At 37.5% G+C, this 19,706-nt stretch overlaps 1 protein-coding gene across 1 annotated transcript in view; it reads left to right on the top strand.

The window, feature by feature from the left end:
• SEC63 (SEC63 homolog, protein translocation regulator) overlaps positions 1–19,269 on the top strand; it is a 71,767-nt gene extending 52,498 nt beyond the window's left edge. Inside the window, exons 17-21 of the mRNA XM_045843304.1 lie at positions 946–1,104; positions 3,068–3,169; positions 8,528–8,626; positions 14,542–14,646; positions 18,195–19,269. Coding sequence (XP_045699260.1) covers positions 946–1,104; positions 3,068–3,169; positions 8,528–8,626; positions 14,542–14,646; positions 18,195–18,338 — 609 coding nt within the window. The 3' untranslated portion in view covers positions 18,339–19,269. The remainder of the gene's footprint in view (positions 1–945; positions 1,105–3,067; positions 3,170–8,527; positions 8,627–14,541; positions 14,647–18,194) is intronic.
• The last annotated feature ends 437 nt before the right edge of the window (positions 19,270–19,706 follow it).

Genomic DNA, 19,706 nt, shown 5'->3' with positions numbered 1-19,706 from the left:
TTATGCTGGCCTCGTGAAACAAGTTAGGAAGTGGTCTCTCTTTTTCCTGGAAGAATATGTGTAAGATTGGATTTGTTTCCTTCTTATTTGGAAGAATTATGTAGAGAAGCCATCTGGGCTTAGAGTTTTTAAAAAGGATTTAGTTACAGAGTTTTTGTCTTCAACATATCCTACTTTTTTTCTTATATCAGTTTTCATAATTGTGTTTTTCAAGTAATTTGTCCATTTCTTCTTGAGTTATCAACTTTATTGACATAAAGCTGTTTATAATCTCCTTTATTTTTAATATCTTTTGGATCTGTAGTTACACCTCTTTTATTCCTAATATGGGAAATTTGTGTTCTGTATCTTTTTTTCCTCTGGCGAGTTAATTTTGCCTAATAACATTTATCAATTTTATTAATCTTTTCAAAGAACCAACTTTTGGTTTTGTTTGGGTTCCCCTTTTGTGTATCTGCTTTCTCTTTGATTTCCGCTCTGTTTTATTTCTACTTTCTTTGCATTTAATTTGATGGGTTTTTTTTTCTTGCTTTTTGAAATGGACTAGTAAGTATTTTGTCTGGGATATTGGCTTTTTTTACTGCATTGTACTCTGAGTCATAGAAGATAATATTAAACTCCCATAACAGTACTTTTCTATAAACTTCCTATTTCCCTTGAACAACCTTAGCCATTGCAGCAGTATACATTGCAAATGGGAATAAAATATCTTTATTTTACCATCTATGAAGAATGAGTAAAATAGCTAACAACAGATAGATAAGCCAAATGTTAAAAGCTTTCAGTCTGGCTTTTACATATTTATAAATAAGAATGTTTATAATTCTCTAAAATTCTCTATGAATAGTGAAATTATAATTTGAATTAGTTAAGTTACCATCGGGGACTCAGAGTGATACAGTTGTTGAGATACTCAGAATTTTTTTGGTTGCTTTTTCCTTTTAGGAAGCTGTAGTAAAGGAAGATGAAGAAGAAGTTTCTGATAAAGGCAGTGATTCTGAAGAAGAGGAAACCAATAGAGACTCCCAGAGTGAAAAAGAGGATGGTAGTGACAAAGACTCTGACAGAGAACAAGATGAAAAGCAAAACAAAGATGATGAAGCAGTAAGACTTACTTTTTAAAAAATTTTTAATGTAATTTTATTTTATTTTTTTTTATTGTTCAAGTACAATTGTCTTCATTTCCCCCCCACAACCCACCCCCCCCCCCGTCCCCCCTGTACCCCCTCCCCACCTCCCACACTCAGTCCTACTCCCTTTGGCTTTGTCCATTTGTCCTTTATACATGTTCCTTGATGACCCTTTCCCTTTCTCCTGTTACCCCTTCCCCCTCCCCTGTGGTCACTGGCAGTTTGTGAGGCAAATACACATTGATGTTTCCTTCTCTTTCTCCTTCCCTTTCTCTGAAAACAAATAAATAAAATCTTTTAAAAATCTTTAAAAAAATTAAAGACTTACAGATTTAAATAATTAGAATTATACCTCTGATGATAGTTTTGGTTTTTGTTATTGTTTATTTGCTTGCTTGCTTGCTTGTTGCTTGTCAGTTTGCTTCCAGTATATTTTATAATCCTGTATTGCTTTGTAAGACTCTTTCTGAGGAAAATTGGTCAGAATTGTAAAGAAAAATAGTTTCTAACAAGGATTGGAAATCCTAATTTTCTTAAAGCTGAAATTGCTAAGTGGATTAACACCTAGGTTGAGATGTAGTCAGTTTGGTCTTTCAAAGCAATTTCCAGTGCTGGAGATGCCTCTGGAAGCATGAGTAAGGAAAAATGGGTTATGAAATAGGTAGCATTTCATTTGGAAGAGTTTCTCAAAAGTTCAATGTAATGTTTAGGGTAAAGAAACATTACTGTGAACTGTAATGTCAAGAGGTTGGTTAAAGGGAAAAGCTAACATTTTTAGAATGCCACCTTGTTTCAAGAGGTACATAAGACATTATGGAAGAGGAAGGAATCTTTAAGCACTTAAAATTGTGAGAGTAGAGAATAGAAAACAGAATCTCATGGCATGGCATTAAGGTGCATATGATTTGTGCTAGGACACTAGAAAGAATATTTGGTGGACAAATAATGAAGTTCCCTGCAAATGAACTTCTGAACTGATCAGCTGGTCCCTTTATGTTTGTGGTGTTCTTTTTGACTGGGCCATCGATCCAAAATAACCCTTGTGGTTTAGGGGAGAAAAAGAGATCCCTGAATAATCTCTGAGACAAAAGCAGAGGCCAGAAAAAAGTAAAAAGTAAAGGGCAAAGAATAAAAGTAAAGGAAATAAAGTACCTGCCATTGGTGAAAAAATAAGGATGGCTGTTTTTACAGCTACTGGCTTTTGACTGTTTTTGTACTTTGGGAATTAAGTTATAGCCAGAAAATTAAAACCTAGCAAAGAAATTATCCCCAGCCTCCTTGCTTTGTGAAGGAGTTGACGTATTCCTTTTTGAGCTGATTAGGGTTGGTAGAGGTGACTCTCAGGGTTTTAACAGACTAGTTTCTTTAGATAACCAAAACTACATTCAATTGACAACAAATTATACAAATAATATAATATTATCTGTCACATTGCAAGCATTGCATTAGATGACAAATATGAAATAGTTTTTTCCTTGAATGATGGTAGGGTAGTGGGCAAGGCAGATAAATAAACGTTACAGTACAAAAGAAATCATGCTCATTTAATGTAAAGTGCAGTGATAGCACAAAGGGGAGGGGGATTTGTGGAACTCAAGAGCTCATACTTTAGGCATTAGATGCTCCTGAAAGAATAATGAGTAGGAATTTGCCATTACTCAATTGGTAGAGAAAGGGGAAAATAAAAATCAAAAAGGGTTTAGCAGGAGTGCAATAGCTTTGTGAGTTCAGCGAAGTCTAGGAAGTGTGAGATGACTAGACTGAAGAGTGCTAGGTGGAAGGCAGCGACAGGAGACCAGATCATGAAGGGCTGTGTAGTCATCTGCAGCTAAACCTAGTAGTAGTTAGCATTATCAGGAACGATAGCTAGAAAAAGAAACTCCTCAAAATGATCAAAAACATACTTGATTTCAAATAGTTAATTTTTATTTTACTAGGAGTGGCAAGAATTACAACAAAGCATACAGCGAAAGGAGAGAGCTCTACTGGAAACCAAATCAAAGATCACGCATCCTGTTTATAGTTTGTACTTCCCCGAGGTGAGTTATACAGGGCCCACTCTTTCCCTTATTCCATTTACTTTCTCTCAGGCCTTTCTTGGTTGCCATTTCTCTCTCTCTGGTGGGTACTGGCTCAAAGGACACATTTTTGAAGGATATATTTTGATATGAATTGTGTTCAGCGAACGTGTTTAAAAAGTGGATTGTTAACTTTTAAATAATTTTTGTGGTTTTCTGTGCTTTATTTTTTGTGTGCCAGATTACTAAGGGTTGTGCTTTGTGATGATTTTTTCATTAGCAGTTCAGGCAGCTAATCATATAAATGTATATTTTGGCTCTACGTGGCTGTTGTGAATCTCTCACTTCTATCAAGTTTTAAATAGGACAAGTTCTTAAATTTGTCCCATGAGCTTTCTCTGAGGGTCCTTTACTGGCCACCTGGAGCCACTAGACATGCCCTGGGCCCAGTAACTGCCCCGGGCCATGGGGATCATGGGACCAGCTAAGTTCAGTAAGAGCTGAGCCTGGCTGAGCCCCTAGCTCAGGACAGATCATCACAGTGCTGTTTGTTCCCTTGTCCTTGTTTACTTGGTGATTGTGGCCTGCTCAACTTTTGATCTCCTTGATAGGCTGTGTTTGTCTTTCAAATGAATTTGGGATTGGCTTGACATTTCACTTTCTTGGCTGACTCTGTCTGTGGCTAGAGGTCAAGAACTGTTGCCTCAGTTCAGCGAAGCAGTCCCACAGACTGCCTCACAGCTTTGCCACAGAACCTTCTGTTTACCACTCATGTTTGGCAGGTGATTCCATGTACACATCTGCTTGTGCTCTAGAATGTCAACCCGGAGTTGCTGGGGGCTGCTGAAAGCAAATCCTAGGTAATTTGGCTTTCCTAATAATAAATGAGCGGCTCTGCACAGACTGTTGTTTTGACTTGGAGAGACATCAGCCCAGGATTCCATCTTAAAGCGCCTGCTGATCTTCTGGCGTGTCCTGAGCATTAGCCCATCTGTTAGGGGCATTTTGCCCATTGCACTGGTAGTCTGCCAACACCAGGGCTCCTGAAATCAAGTGAATAAATTCCACTCAGTGATTGGTTTTTAAAAGTGCCATGGGATTCTATAAGCTGTATAATTTTTATCTTTGTAATAGTTACATTTTAGGCCATGCTTAGTTAATAGGCAAAATACTCATTCACTTTCTTGGAACATTTTAGCAGTAAAAGTACCCGTTTTCAGTTTAATCTGCATCTGCACATTAAGCATCTTAAAGTACCACTTACCGGATAAAATTTATGTAGGGCTTTCCTAACACCTACCTGTCTACCTTCCAATGTATCTCCCCAACTACCCTAGCTACCACACTACCCACTTAAAGATTTATGTTAATAATTGCCTTACATGTTATTGAAATTCATTACATTTAATATGTAAGGAATGGTTGGGAATCACACACAATCAAAACACAGTTTTATTTTTAGTGCAAATAACTCAATGGTAAAGCATCTTTCCCACTTTGACCGTGTGCATTAAGGAGTCTAGGTACAGGTGCCATGCCATAGGTTGATATTCACATGTTTCTTAATAAATATTCTTGAATAAGCCTCATTTTAATCAAGTGGCCTCGGAGAGGGGAGGGAGAGGCACTTTCCAAGTGCAGAGGTCAAGGAGAAATGTATGTTCTTGAACGTATCTCTGTGCTTCTAATGTAACATGCATGTTCTTAATGGTGGTATTTCTGACAATGAAATGTCAGAACTACTTAAATAACAGAGGCATTTACCTCATTTCATTAATAATCATAACTTTATTGCATTCTATATGCTAGAAATTCTAACATATTTTACTTGTACTATCTCAGTTCCTCTTTACTATACAGCCTGAGGTAGGCTCTCATCATTTAACAGAGAAGAAAAGTAGCAATTAGAGAAGTGAAATAACCCAGGTCTGTGTGGTTTAAAAACATCATTGGCAAACTGCAGCCTGCAGACAAACCTGCTTCCCTGCCTGTACTTATGAATGAAGTTTCCTTGGAACACAGCCACACTTATTCTTTTCATGCTACCATGATAGAGTTGTAGTTGCAACAGACTCTATGGCCCACAAAGCCTCCAGGTATTAATACTCCGTTTTGAGTCTCCTATGTTTTTACCCATTTTGTGTGTGCAACACACACAGACTTCTACACATACACCTGTTGTGGTAGTTCTAACCCTTAGGTTAGGCTGAAGTTGGGTTAATGATGCACTTGTGACTTAGTTATTCTGCTTATTAATATTGCATTGCTTTGTTATATAAGTCATTTAAACAAAAGAACCTTTAGTGTAGCATTATTGGAAAGATAAAAGTAGAAAGTACAAGAAAGATTTTAGCTTACAAACACAACATTTTCTCTGAAACTTTTCAGTAGAAAGTTATTTTTTTAAAACCTTCTTTTGGATAATTGACAATTTGGAATAGTCGGTGGTATTTGGGTTAAGTTAGTATTTAGAATATCTTCGTGTCATTTTTGGCTCCAAAACATTTTTTAAAAAATATATTTTATTGATTATGCTATTATAGTTGTCCCATTTTTCCCCCTTTATTCCCCTCCGCCCTGCACATCCCCTCCCACCCACATTCCCCCACTTTAGTTCATGTCCATGGGTTATACATGCAAGTTGTTCTTTGGCTTCTACATTTCCTATACTATCCTTAACCTCCCCCTGTCTATTTTCTACCTACCATCTATGCTACTTATTCTCTGTACCTTTTCCCCTCTCCCTCTCTTCCACTCCCCTGCTGAAAACCCTCCCTGTTATCTCCATTTCTGTGATTCTGTTCCTGTTCTAGTTGTTTGCTTAGTTTGTTTTTGTTTTTGGTGTGGTTGTTAATAACTGTGAGTTTGCTTCATTTGACTGTTCATATTTTTAATTTTCTTTTTCTTAGATAAATTCCTTTAACATTTCATATAAGGGCTTGGTGATGATGAATGCCTTTAACTTGACCTTATCTGAGAAGCACTTTATCTGCCCTTCCATTCTAAATGAAAGCTTTGCTGGGTAGAGCAAGCTTGGATGTAGGTCCTTGCCTTCCATGACTTGGAATACTTCTTTCCAGCCCCTTCTTGCCTGCAAGGTCTCTTTTGAGAAATTAGCTGACAGTCTTATGGGAACTCCTTTGTAGGTAACTATCTCCTTTTCTCTTGCTGCTTTTAAGATTCTCTTCTTATCTTTAATCTTGGGTAATGTAACTATGATGTGTTTTTCTTTGGGTCCAACGTTTTTGGGACTCTCTGAGCTTCCTGGACTTCCTGGAAGTCTATTTCCTTTACCACATTGGGGAAGTTCTCCTTCATTATTTGTTCAAATAAATTTTCGATTTGTTGCTCTTCCTCTTTTCCTTCTGGTATCCCTATGATTCAGATGTTGGAACATTTAAAGATGTCCTGGAGGTCCCTAAGCCTCTCCTCATTTTTTTGAATTCTTGTTTCTTCAGTTTATTCTGGTTAAATGTTTCTTTCTTCATTCTGGTTCACACCATTGATTTGAGTCCCAGTTTCCTTCCAATCACTGTTGGGTCCCTGTACATTTTCCTTTATTTCACTTAGCATAGCCTTCATTTTTTCATCTAATATGAGACCATATTCAACCAATCTTGATTACCAGTGTTTTGAACTGTGCATCTGATAGGTTGGCTATCTCTTTATTGTATTTTTTTAAAGATTATTTATTATTTATTTTTAGAGAGGAAAGGGAGGGGGAGAGAGAGAGGGAGAGAGAGAGAGACATCAATGTGTGGTTGCTGGGGGCCATGGCCTGCAACCTAGGCATGTGCCCTGACTGGGAATCGAACCTGTGATGCCTACTTCACAGCCCGTGCTCAATCCACTGAGCTATGCCAGCCAGGGCTCTTTATTGTATTTTTTATGGAGCTTTCATCTGTTCTTTTATTTGGCCCTTTTTTGGTCTCAGTGGGCCTGTTATATAGTGAGGGGTAGAGCCTTGGGTGTTCACCAGGGTGGGGCAACCTACGTGGCTGCGTTGTGATGTTGTATGTAGGGGAGGGTCTGAGAGGGAGCAGTGCTGCTTGCTCTGCTCTCTGCTGGTTTTCAGTCACTTTCCCCACTTCCCACAAGTGAATTGGGCCCTTCTGGTGCTGATTCCTGGGTGGGTGGATTTGTGTACGTTCTAGGACCCTGTGGGTCTCTCCAACAAACTCTCCTGTGAGGCTGAGAGTTTCTCCTGCTGCTGCCTCAACCCCCATAGGTGTTTTCAGTCAGAGGCTTTGAGGCTCTGTTTCTTGGCGCAGGGGCCCTGGGTTGTGGGGTCTGTCTCTCTCCCCAGTAGTTCCTCCAGGTTTATCTGCACATAAATGTGGGACCACCCACTCCACCAGCCGCTGCCTCACCAGGTCCACCAGCTGCCGCCTTGTCTCAAGTCCCGAGTCCTCTCCACCCAGCTGCCTGTCTGCCCCTCCTACCAGTCTGGATGAATGTTTCTTCTTTAACTCCTTGGTTCTTGGACTTCCATACAGTTTGATTTTCTGTCAGTTCTGGTGGTTCTTTGTTTTTAAATTGTCATTGTCCTTCTTTTGGTTGTGCGAGGAGGCACAGTGTGTCTATCTTCCTTGGCAGGAAGTCCTCCAAAACATTTTTAAAGCCATTTTAGAAATATATCTTTGCCATGCACCTGACTAAGCAATTACTGATGTGTTGTAATATAGTGATGATCACCAACCAAACAGACTGAAGTTTGTTGTTTCCAGAATCCTTGGTCTTCCAGTTTTTTTTGTTTTAAATTTTCTGTCTCCTGCCGGTTCTCGCTGTTGTCCCTGCTGTGCATTCTGGTGCAATTTTTTTTTAACCCACTCCTGTAACTAACCTTTTTTGAAGTACAACTGAAAATGCTGAACTTAATAGTAAGTAAAATCATGTGCAGTGAAAGGTATAAATAGGCTCTTAGACTTCAAGATGGTCTCTTATGAGTAATGTGCTTTAATGTATTCCGTTCTCATTTGGTTGCCCAAGTCTCTACCACTCCTATGTTCTGGCTTTTGCTTATTACTGTCAAAGATTACTAAGATTATTAGCTAGATGATATTGTAATAGTTTATACTGTTTTCTTTTTTTTAGAAAACTTTTTGTCATTTAAGGTTAATCAGGGGTTTTTAATGAAGATACCCATCAATAGGGCTTTAAGGGACCATTTGAAACCCTAAACTTACATAGAAAATTCTTTTGGAGAACAAATCTACAAATGGGCAAGAAAAATGTATTTGTTCAGTTAATATTTATTATACGTCTGTTTTGTACAGTATAGCAGTGAATAAAACAAGTACAATACCTCTTAAATGAAACAAGGTAAAACTGTTTCTCTAGTTCTTTCTGATTATTTATATTCCTTGTTTTCTCGTACAGGAAAAACAAGAATGGTGGTGGCTGTACATCGCAGACAGGAAGGAGCAGACCTTAATATCTATGCCGTACCATGTGTGCACACTGAAAGACACAGAGGAGGTAATTGTCCAGTGACAGTGCTTCAGTCTGCGCCCATGTGCAGCACCTCATCGTCGTGCTGCTTCCCAAACTGTTTTTTAGAAAACAGTTCATCACACTTGGCATATTTCATTTTAAGACATTTTGTTCTCTGATGTCTCTGGGGGAAGCTCATTTCAGATTTATAAAGTTTGAATTGCTAAAGGTGGACAACTTGATCAGTCTTTTAAAAACTTGTCCACAACTTGTTTTTGGGAGTGTTTGTTGTTAGTGTCTAAGAATGTATGCCTTTCCTTCTTCCTAGAATTTAATTATATTGTACAAAAAAGTATGACTTTTAGTCTCATTGGATTAGTGCTAAGATATATACCTTTCTTCTTAAAAACAAATGTAAGAATGGGTGATTAGGTATTTAAAGATGGAATTTTTTTATTATGTGGCATTGTCCACTGTTAATGATACCACTACTATAGCATTGTGATGAGCATATTTTATCCCTTAGGAACTCTTTCCTGTTTTTTTGTTTTTCTTCTTGGTTTTTTAGGTTACTTTTCTAGGAAAAGGTTCTGTTCTGTCTACTTGGATAAATTGCTTGCAAGAGCAAGGTTTTTGAATTTTGAGATAGTTTTTTATACTGATTTTTTTTTTGTATTAAAGACTTTATTTTTAGAGAGAGAGGAAGGAAGGGAGAAAGGGAGAGAAACATTGATGTGTGAGAAAAACACTGTGGGCTGCCTCTCACGAGGCCCCTCCCCACCCCCCCGAGGACCCAGCCCTCAACCCAGGCATGTGCCTTGACTGGGAGTTGAACCGACGACCCTTTGTTTCACAGGCCAGCACTCAATCTACTGAGCCACACCAGCCAGGGCTTAATCCAGAAAGTTTCCCCTCCCCTTTATAGCCAATATAAATGAATAAAGTAGTTTGATTATTTGACACTTAGAAGTAGAGCCCACTTAAGGATATTTCTTTGAGCAATTTTTTAAAATGTAAATTTTACCTATGTTTTAATAGATAATACATTCACCTAGTTAGTATTTCAGAAGATATCCCAAAGTGTACACATTGAAACATCTTGCATCTCTGTTTCTCACTTACCCATTTCCCTTCCTGGAGACCATCACTGTTATCGAGTCTTTATTCTTCGTGTGACGTTGTAAATTATAAACAAATACATGTGTGTATTTTCCCCAGTTTTACAAACACGTAGCACACACCATGTTATGCGCCTTACCTTTTTCTCTTAGTGATACAACTTGGAATTTGTTCCCTGTTAATACAGAAAAAGCTTCTTCATTTCTTTTTACAGCTATCTGATATTCTGTCTGTATGGATTTTTCTTTATTTAGTGCTCCGCTAGTTAGTGGACTTACTGGTTTCTTGTTTTTTGCTGCAGTAAATAACCTCATATGTCATTTTGTACATGTGCAAACATTTCTGTAGGATGAGTTCATAGAGGTAGAATTAATGAATCACAGGCTCTACATTTTTAAATTGGGTAGATACTGCTAGATATTTGTTTCTCCATTGGGAGAATGAATGTTTAAGTGTACCCATTGCTTCTCAAGTATGTCAAACATTTTGAACGCCATTGCTAATTAGAAAGGTAAAAAGTGACATCTCAGTGTTATTATTTCTCTCTGATTTTTTTATTTTGAAAACTTTAAAACCTATAAAAATGTTGTGCCCTGGCTGGCATAGCTCAGTGGATTGAGCGCGGGCTGCGAACCAAAGCATCGCAGGTTCGATTCCCAGTCAGAGCACATGCCTGGGTTGCAGGCCATGGCCCCCCACAACCGCACATTGATGTTTCTCTCTTTCTCTCTTTCTCCCTCCCTCCCTCTCTAAAAATAAATTTTAAAAAATAAAATCTTAGAAAAAAATGTTGTAAACACAATATCATGAACCCCATAGACCCTTCTCTAAATTGACTAATTGTTAACATTTTCCCATGTATGTTTTGTATTTCTCTGTATGAGTACATACACAGAAAATACACATGTGTGTATATTTCCTCCCTCTGACCCACTTAAGTTACTTGCAGACATTATGACATTATATCCCTCAATACTTGAAAGTGTATCTTCCAGTATTAAGGGCCTTCTCCTACATAAGTAGAATAACATTATTATGTTCAAGAAACTTCACATTGATATGGTATCATTTGTCTGATAGGCAGTTCGTATTCAAATTTTCTCAAATATTTCACTAAAGTCTGTTACAGTTTTTGTTTTTAAATCAGATTTCAGTCAAGGATCATTTGTTGTATTTAGTTACCATTCCTCTTTAAAACATTTCCTTGTTTTGTTTTTTTGTTTGTTTGTTTTGTTTTCATGCCATTGACATTTTTGAAGAGCCTGGGCAAGGTATTTTGTAGAATATTCCTTAATTTGAATCTGTCTCATTGGTTGCAATTATATTTACCTTGAATATTTTTGGCAAAAATCCTGCCCAGGTACTGTAGCATTCTAAGTGCATCACATCTGGGGCACAGGATATTAGTTATATTAGTTTGCCCCACATTAGTGATGTTAAGGTTGCTCACTCAGTTAAGGTTTTTCTCTCTTGTAAACATCCATTTCTTCTTCTAATCTGTGGGACGATACTTGGGCCCTGCGCGAATAGACTGTTCTTTCAAGTCTTTTACCCAGTCACTTTAGCATACATTTATGATTCTTGCCTGAATCAGCTTTTACTACGCTAGTTGTATCAGTGTAGTTTTAATTTATATTTCTCTTAAAAGTGAAACAGAAGGTTGAATTTCAGTGTGTTTGAATTGTATTTTTTTCTGATCTATTTTTGAACATTGTTTATTTTTGTTGGGTTATTGATCTTTGATTTGGTTTTAATAATATTTTTTAATATTATGAAATCAGCCCTTTCTTATATGTATTTCAAATATTGCTCCAAAGTTTGTTTCACTATTAAGGTTGTTTTTACCAAACAAAAATATAAATATATGTTTATCCATTTATTTATTTGGAGTTTTTTAGTGATTAAGTAATTTTTCTTTTTTGATTTTTAGGTTTTGTGTTATAGCTAGAAAGGTCAAACTGTGAGATTAATTAAAAAAAAAGATTCTCCCATTATTTTTTTCTAGTTTGTTTTAATGGCATGCTTTAATATACTGAGGTCTGTCCAGGAAAAGTGTAGCCATTGTTAATATAGTGAGAATACTTTGCACAATGTGGATGTAACCTGGCAGCCAAGGAGAGTGGACTGAAATGCACATGCCCATGCATGAACAATCATGACTTCACTGTACTAGTCAGTGGGGGTGGTAGATGCTGTTAGGTGAGCATGTGTACTGTGTGGCCATCACATTCAAAAGAGCAAGTAGAACAATTAATCTGCATCAAATTTTGCGTTAAGCTTGGACATTCCTCTGTGGAAACTATTCAGATGATTCAGAAGGCTTTCTGGGATGATGCAATGAGTGCAGTGCAAATAAAAGTGTGGCACAAATGCTCCAAAGATGGTCAAGAATCTGTTGAAAGTGATCCACATTCTGGAAGACCTGCAACAAGCAGATTACCTGAGAATGTTGAACATGTATGGGCTGCAATCAACTAAAATTGGTGACTGACGGAGCTAGATGCTGATCTGGGGATTCCAAAATCTACTGTGTCCGAGATTTTGACACAGGATCTTGGCATGAAACATGTCATAGCAAAATTCATTCTGCAGCTTCTGCTACCAGAGCAGAAGGAAGAACATTGTACTGCAGTTGCTAATACTTGATTCAAATCATTGCCAATAAACCCAATTTCTTCAAGAAGGTCATAGCCGGAGATGAATTGTGGGTCTGTGCCTGTGATTCAGAAACGAAGGCCTAGTCGTTCCAATGGAAGTCTCCCGGTTCTCTAAGCCCAAAGAAGGCGTGGCAAAGTTGCAGCAATATCAAGATCATGTTAACTATGTTTTTTGATTGGGAAGGTGTTGTCCATCACAGGTATGCCCCTCCAGGCCAAACAATTAATAAGGAGTAGTACTTCAGCGTTTTCATCAGTTGAGAGATGTAATATGACAAAAATGGCTGTAGGTGTGGGCAGCTGGTGATTGGCAGCTTCATCAGAACAACACACCCGCTCATGATTCATGGCTCATGCTCGTGCTGAGTTTTTTTGTGAAACATCAAGTCACCCAAGTGACTCAGTGTCCGCACAGTCCAGATTTGGTACTTTATGACTTTTAGCTTTTCCCAAAACTAAAATTACCTTTGAAAAGGAAGATATTTCAGACCATTGATGAGATTCAGGAAAATATAATGGGACAGCTGATGGCTATTCCAGCCAGGGATTTTGTAAGAGTGTTTTGAATGGTGAAAGAGACTCTGGGAGAACTCTGAGGTCCCAAGGTGCCTACTTTGAAGGGGACTGAGGCGTCATTGTCCTATGTGCAATATTTTTTGTATCTTGTATCTTCTTCAGTACATATCTTATCTTTTTCATATTACATGACTGGATACTTTTGGACAGACCCCTTATAATCTTGCCTACAAAATCTGGATTTTGGAGATTGTAGACAGGTTGCCAGAAATTCCAAATGTCATCTTAAAAATGTAGCCTTACTTTGTCTAAGTAGAATTAAAATTTCTAAGATTTTATAATTCTGTATTTGAAGTTTATGATTTGATAGGGAATAAAATACCTTCTTGACCTTTTAAGGCATGGGGCATGTGTAAAGGTAAAACAACTTCTGTGTTTTTGCAACTTCATGACATTTATGACATCGATGTGTGGGTTTTCTCCCCACACCAAGCAATTCTCTGTTATACCAGCTAAGTGACCTACAGTCAGCATTAATTAAATGTGGACGCTGTCTGCCTGGATAGTGTCAGATCTCACAGGTTAAGGGCTCAGTCTCACAAGGCTGTTTGTCCTCCACTCCCTGACTTCAGATGCCAAATGCAAGTCCCAGCTTGTCTCCTGTACTTCTGACCAAACAGTTTAAAATCAGGGTTCCCATGACCCTGTCCTTGGATTCAGTAATTTGCCAGAATGGCTCACAGAACTCAGGGAAACACATGAACCAGTTTATTATAAAAAATGTGATAAAGAATATAAATGAACATCCATAGGGCAAGGTATCCTGGAAGGGGCACAGAGCTTTCATGCTCTTTCTGAGCTTACCACTCTCCCAGCACTATCTTATATTGACCACCTCAGAAGCCCCCCAGAACCCCTTGCTTTGGGAATTTTTTATGGAGGCTTCATCATGTAGTTGTGATTAGTGATTAACTGAATTTCCAGCCCCTCCCTGGAGAATGGAGGGTGGGACCGAAAGTTTCAAGCTTCTCTAACCATGGCTTGGTCTCGCCGGTTACCAGTTCTCATCTAGGAGTCCACCGGGAGTCACCTCGTTAGAACAGAACACTCCTGTCACCTAGGAAGTTCTGAGACATTTAAGAACCTGGGTCAAAGAGCCGGGTGCTCACCACTTAGGAAGTTACACGGGTTTGAGGAGCTCTGTGCCGGGAACCAGGAGCAGAGAATGACAGATACATATTTTCTGTGATCTCACAGCATTTATCTTAAAAATAGGGAATTTTGGCAAGAATCATTACCTTTCTGGCAAAGTACATTTTATTAATTCCACTAATTCATTATTTTACTCTTACACCCTAACTTTATTTCTTCAAGTTGTCCAGGTGATGGTCCTCATAGAACTTAGTCGCTTTAAATATGCTTCTTAAATTGTGGAGATAAAATTAACCCTCTCAGTTCTGCCTAGTTGTTTTCCATGTGTGTGTGTAATATTTAACATAAATGCTATGTATATATTTGTTGTTCTTAGAATTTTTGTTACATTTGTTAGGATGTCTTGTGTCATCTAAGTAAACATCTAGCTATTAAACACTCTGATGTAGGAATTTTATCAGTGAGCTCCTTTTCCCACTCAAGATACAGATTTTAAGTGCTGATTTTATCTTCTAGGTAGAACTGAAGTTTCCTGCACCAGGCAAGCCTGGAAATTATCAGTATACAGTGTTTTTGAGATCAGACTCCTATATGGGTTTGGATCAGATAAAACCTTTGAAGGTAAGAATAGTGACTGTTCATTAAACATGGTTGTCTATTTGATAAGTGCTTAATATATTAAGGAAGCATTTCTAGTTTTAAAATGTAGAGTAATAGAGGGAAAAAGTTTGTATGTGATATATATTTAAAACACTATATTTATTAGTGTTTCAATAATAAACTGAAGTTGTTGTGTTAAAGGAGTGTAACTATTTAGGACCTTAAATATAAATTACTATAATGATTTAGAACCTTGACTATAAATTACTTAAGTGATACCTTTTAATGTGCTGTAATATACTGTAGCTTTTCAGGGGTTCTGTTTTCTTTACAAAGGGACATGTGTTTTCTCACAGATTCTGTTGAAGTGTTTATTAATTGTTTTAAGGAGACGATTTTATTTAGATGATTGTTATAGGGAGAAGTTTCATTTTATCGAAAGGAAGGGCATCTGAGTAAACAGGTGTTATCCTCAAGCTTTCTGGGAATCACGAGGAAAGGTGGAGACAGGTCCTGCCTTGGCATTGGAGAGGGCAGGTCATCCTTTACACTCAGCCGTTTCCCGGAACATGAAAGCGTGGGGAAATTTCTCAACTGGTGTTGCTCAGAAATCACCATTGTCAGAATGAAGTATATAAAGCAATCAGCACAGAGAATAAGAGCTCATAGTAGGCACTTCTAAGAGACGGTTTTGTTTAGAGTAAACAGAAGAGTAAAAGCTACACTTTAAAGGACCCCATCACTGGGAGTTTCCTTATCGACACCTGTTCCCAACAGTGCCTGAGGTCCCTGGTCGCTTCTCACTTTAGGCTGCCTGCCAGGCTTCTGGTAACTTACAGGGCCCTCGAAGGTCTCCTCCCATCACTCCCACTGCCTGCTTATCAAGCCCTTTCCCTTGCAGACCTGTCCCCACTCAGCACACTGCACGGTGTGACTCACACAGTGGTGCCGTAAATACATCAATTAAATGAATTCATGGCTAAGAGCCCGTGTGTCAGTAAATCGAATGCCATACTAGGATAATAATTGTCTGTTTTCCCTTTTCTATTATTTTTTTTATCTGTTGGGGTGACATTGGTTAATAAAATTATATAAATTTCAGGTGTACAGTTCTATAACACATCATCTGTACATTGTATTATGTGTACACCACCTCAAGTCAAGTCTCCTTCTATCACCATTTATTATCCCCCACCTCCTACCCTCCTTTCCCTCTGGTAATTACCATTCTGTTGTCTGTGTCTGTGAGGTGTTTTGTTTTGTTTTGTTTTGCTTAGTCACTTCACCTTTTCCACCCAGCCCACAAGCTCCCTCCCCTTTGACAGCTGTCAATCTGTTCTCCATCTGTGATCTGCTTCTGTTTTGTTAGTTTATTTTCATTAGATTGCACATTAGTGAAATCATATGGTACTTGTCTTTCTCTGATTGGCTTATTACACTTAGCATAATGCCTTCCAGGTCCATCCATGCTGTTGCAAAAGAGTATGATTTCCTTTCTTTTTTTTTTTAACAGCTAAGTAGTATTCCATTGTGTAAATGTACCATAGCTTTTTTACTCACTCATCTGCTGATGGGCACTTGGGCTGCTTCCAAATCTTGGCTATTGTAAATAATGCTGCAGTGAACATAGGGGTGTTTATGTTCTTTCCAGTTAGTGTTTTGGGTTTCTTTAGATATATTCCCAGAAATGGAATCACTTCCTCCTCCTTCAATTTTTTGAGGTCACTCCAGACTGCTTTCCACAGTGGCTGAACCAGTCTGCATTCCCACCAACAGTGCTTGAGGGTTCCCTTTTCTCACCAGCACTTGTTGATTCTGAAGTGATAATTCTTGTGGTTTTAATTTGCATTTCTCTGGTGATTAGCGGTGTTGACCATCTCCTCATATGTCTGTTGGCCATCTGTCCTCTCTGGAGAAGTATCTATTCAGTTCCTTTGCCCATTTTTAAACTGGCTTGTTTGGTTTTTTGGTGTTGGGTTTTTAAAGTTTTTTTCTTTTTAAATAAATTTTGGATATTAACCCCTTATCAGTGGTATCATTGGTGAATATGTTCTCCCACCCAGTGGGTTGTCTTTTCATTGATGGTTTCCTTTACTGTGCAAAAACTTTTTAGTTTAATGTAGTCCCTTTTGTGTATCTTTCCTTTTGTTTCCCTTGCCCAAGGAGATATATTAGCAAAAATATTGCTAGGAGAAATGTCTGAGATTTTATTGCCTATATTTTCTTCTAGGATTTTTATGGTTTCCGCTAACATTTAAGTCTTTAATCCATTTTGAGTTTATTCTTGTATATGGTATAAGTGGGTGGTCTAGTTTCATTTTTTTTTTTTGGCATGTATCTGTTCAATACAAATACAAGGGTGCTGTTTTCCCAGCACCCTTTATTGAATAAACAATCTACCCCATTGTCTGTCCTTATCTCCTCTGTTGAATATTAATTAACCATAAAGGCATGGGTTTATATCTGTGCTCCCTATTCTGATCAATTGATCTATGTGCCTGTTTTTATGCTAGTACTGTGCTGTTTTGATTACTGTGGCATTCTAATACAGTTTGATATCATGTAGCATGATTCCTTCAACTTTGTTCTCCTTTCTCAAGATTGCTGTGACTATTTGGGGTCTTTTGTGGTTCCATATAAATTTTTGTAATATTTGCTCTAGTTCTGTGAAATACGTTATTGGTATCTTGATAGGAATTGCATTGAATCTGTAGATTGCTTTGGGCAGTATGGACATTTAATAATGTTAGGTCTTCCTATCCTTGAGCACATTTTCAGTTTCTTTTTTGAGTATCTTATAATATTCCTAGTATAGGTCTTTTACATCCTTGCTGAAATGTATTCCTATGTATATTTTTCTGATACAAAATTAGAAATAGAATTGTTTTCTTCATTTCCCTTTCTGATAGTTTATTGTTAGTATATAAAAATAGCTTATTAATTTTTAAAACTAATTCTTTAGAATTTTAGAGTATATACTTTTTGTAAGTATCATTTGAACCACACTCCATTAGTGTTTACTATTTCACTTCAGGTTTTTATAAAAAGGTATTCTGTCGGCTTAGGAGGATTGTGCCGCAGTATTATTTTGCTGTGTAGTAGAGTCCCAGAGTAAAGGGAGCCAGTAAAGGCATGCCTCTTTTCCCACAAGGGTACCTTACTTCTCTCCCTTGGCTGTAGAACTTTACTTCATGAGGTTGGAAGCCACAAGATACCTCTTAGAAAGTCACAGCTGAGGTTTTCTTCCCTCAGCAGAAGACTTATTAAACATCACATTTTTCTTGCTCAAGAATCACAATTGTTAATCTTTCATGGCACAGAATAAATAGTACAGGCCCTATAAAATCAAAATATCAGTTAGAAATTTAACTATATTTACATATTAGATTTACCTTCTTATTTCTTATTCCTGGGGTGAATGTCTATTGTAAATGAATGTTTCAAATTTAAAGTTACAGCTACGAAATCTGTTTCTTTATAATTGCTTTGGTCAAAGAAAACCTTTTCAGGTACTTCTTCCGATATATATCCCCAAATTTTTGATATCTACGTTTAATTCTTCTTTATAGTTGGAAGTTCATGAGGCTAAGCCCATGCCAGAAAATCACCCACAGTGGGATACAGCGATAGAGGGGGATGAAGACCAAGAGGACAGCGAGGGCTTCGAAGATAGCTTTGAGGAAGAGGAAGAAGAGGAGGAAGATGATGACTAAGCAAGACTGCAAATGGACCATAATATTTGCACATATTTGCAAAATTTTTCTGTTTTGGAAGTGTATAATAAACCAGAAACCGTGCAGAACTGATGTTGAGGGAGGTGTTAGTTTTTTCCTAGAAGTGGGTGCATAATATAACTTAGGCAGTGCTGGTGCCGCGGTACAGTCTGAAAAATGTGTAAGGCTTGTTAAAGCCTTCCAAGTATCAACAGCGCATTTATCATCTGCAAATGATAATAAACCCTTGTATAACTGTCCAGAAGTGTGGGCTATGTATTATCTGATCAATTTATGGTCCCAGTAAAAGAAAAAGTACATGAAAAATGATCTATAAATGAGCAACTTATTTGTTCAGCTTTAGTTTTAGCAACCGTTGAAGTATGATAAATATCACAGGTCTGTTTTGAGTAACATCTGCTCGTTTTAATCTTGATAAGCTCCATCATTCATTTATTGACATTTTACAGTGATACAAGATTATTTATAGTAGCTCCATTTATTGCTTTAAACCTTTTATTTTTACCTACCATGGTTGTAAGTTGGCATTCTCTCACATTCCACATAATATAGAGGGCTACATTTTGGGATTTTCCTTAATTTCCCAGAGTTAATCGGACAGATTATAAAAATGGCTTTTAATGGTATAAAACATTTTAAGCCTCTATTTGAGCAGATCAATGCAGGATCTAATTCGTTTTATAAGCTATAGATCTAAATGATTGTGGGACCATATGTTCTCTGATGTTGGTGACTTGTTATTAAACCTTTTTTAAAAGGTTCACTATAAAAGCTGAAACACATCCTTAGCTTTTAACCTACCTGACTCTATCAAAAGCCTTTTAAGGTAAAAAATATATACATGCGAAGGAGGCATTTTTTGTATTCATTTTGGACTCCTGTCAATAAAATAGAAGTTTGACTCGTTTTATGTTTGTAGTGGTGTGTGTCTTTTTACTCCCAGAGGAAAGATATAATTCTTTTATTTTTCAACTGCAAATTTAATATTGTACATTACTGCTGAAGTAACTGCTATTTCTGTATACTAAAGAAAATCCCATGAGTGGGAGGAATTTCCCCCTCATCAAGTGCATCCCAGAAGGAGAGTGTTATAAAGAGTAGAAACGATACGTGATGAATCATTGAGGTAAGATGAGTATTTGTGACTAGGCGTGGAGGAAACGTAGTCTGTAATATTATAGGACTGACTAATAATCCTCGCCTATCAAAATCCTCATAGGCCAAAATACTATTGGAATACTAATTTGTGACCTTGTTTATTTAAAAGGTTGCCACTTTCCATGCAGAATTACCACTGGTATTTTGTTACTACAGTAGTTGGAAATAAAATTTGAAAATTACCAGGAA

This window comes from Phyllostomus hastatus, unplaced genomic scaffold (assembly GCF_019186645.2).
Source record: "Phyllostomus hastatus isolate PE091 unplaced genomic scaffold, TTU_PhHast_1.1 phas_contig_40, whole genome shotgun sequence".
NCBI lineage: Eukaryota > Metazoa > Chordata > Mammalia > Chiroptera > Phyllostomidae > Phyllostomus > Phyllostomus hastatus.
The sequence above is the reverse complement of the archived record's forward strand: the minus strand, read 5'-3'. Positions and strand labels throughout refer to the sequence as shown.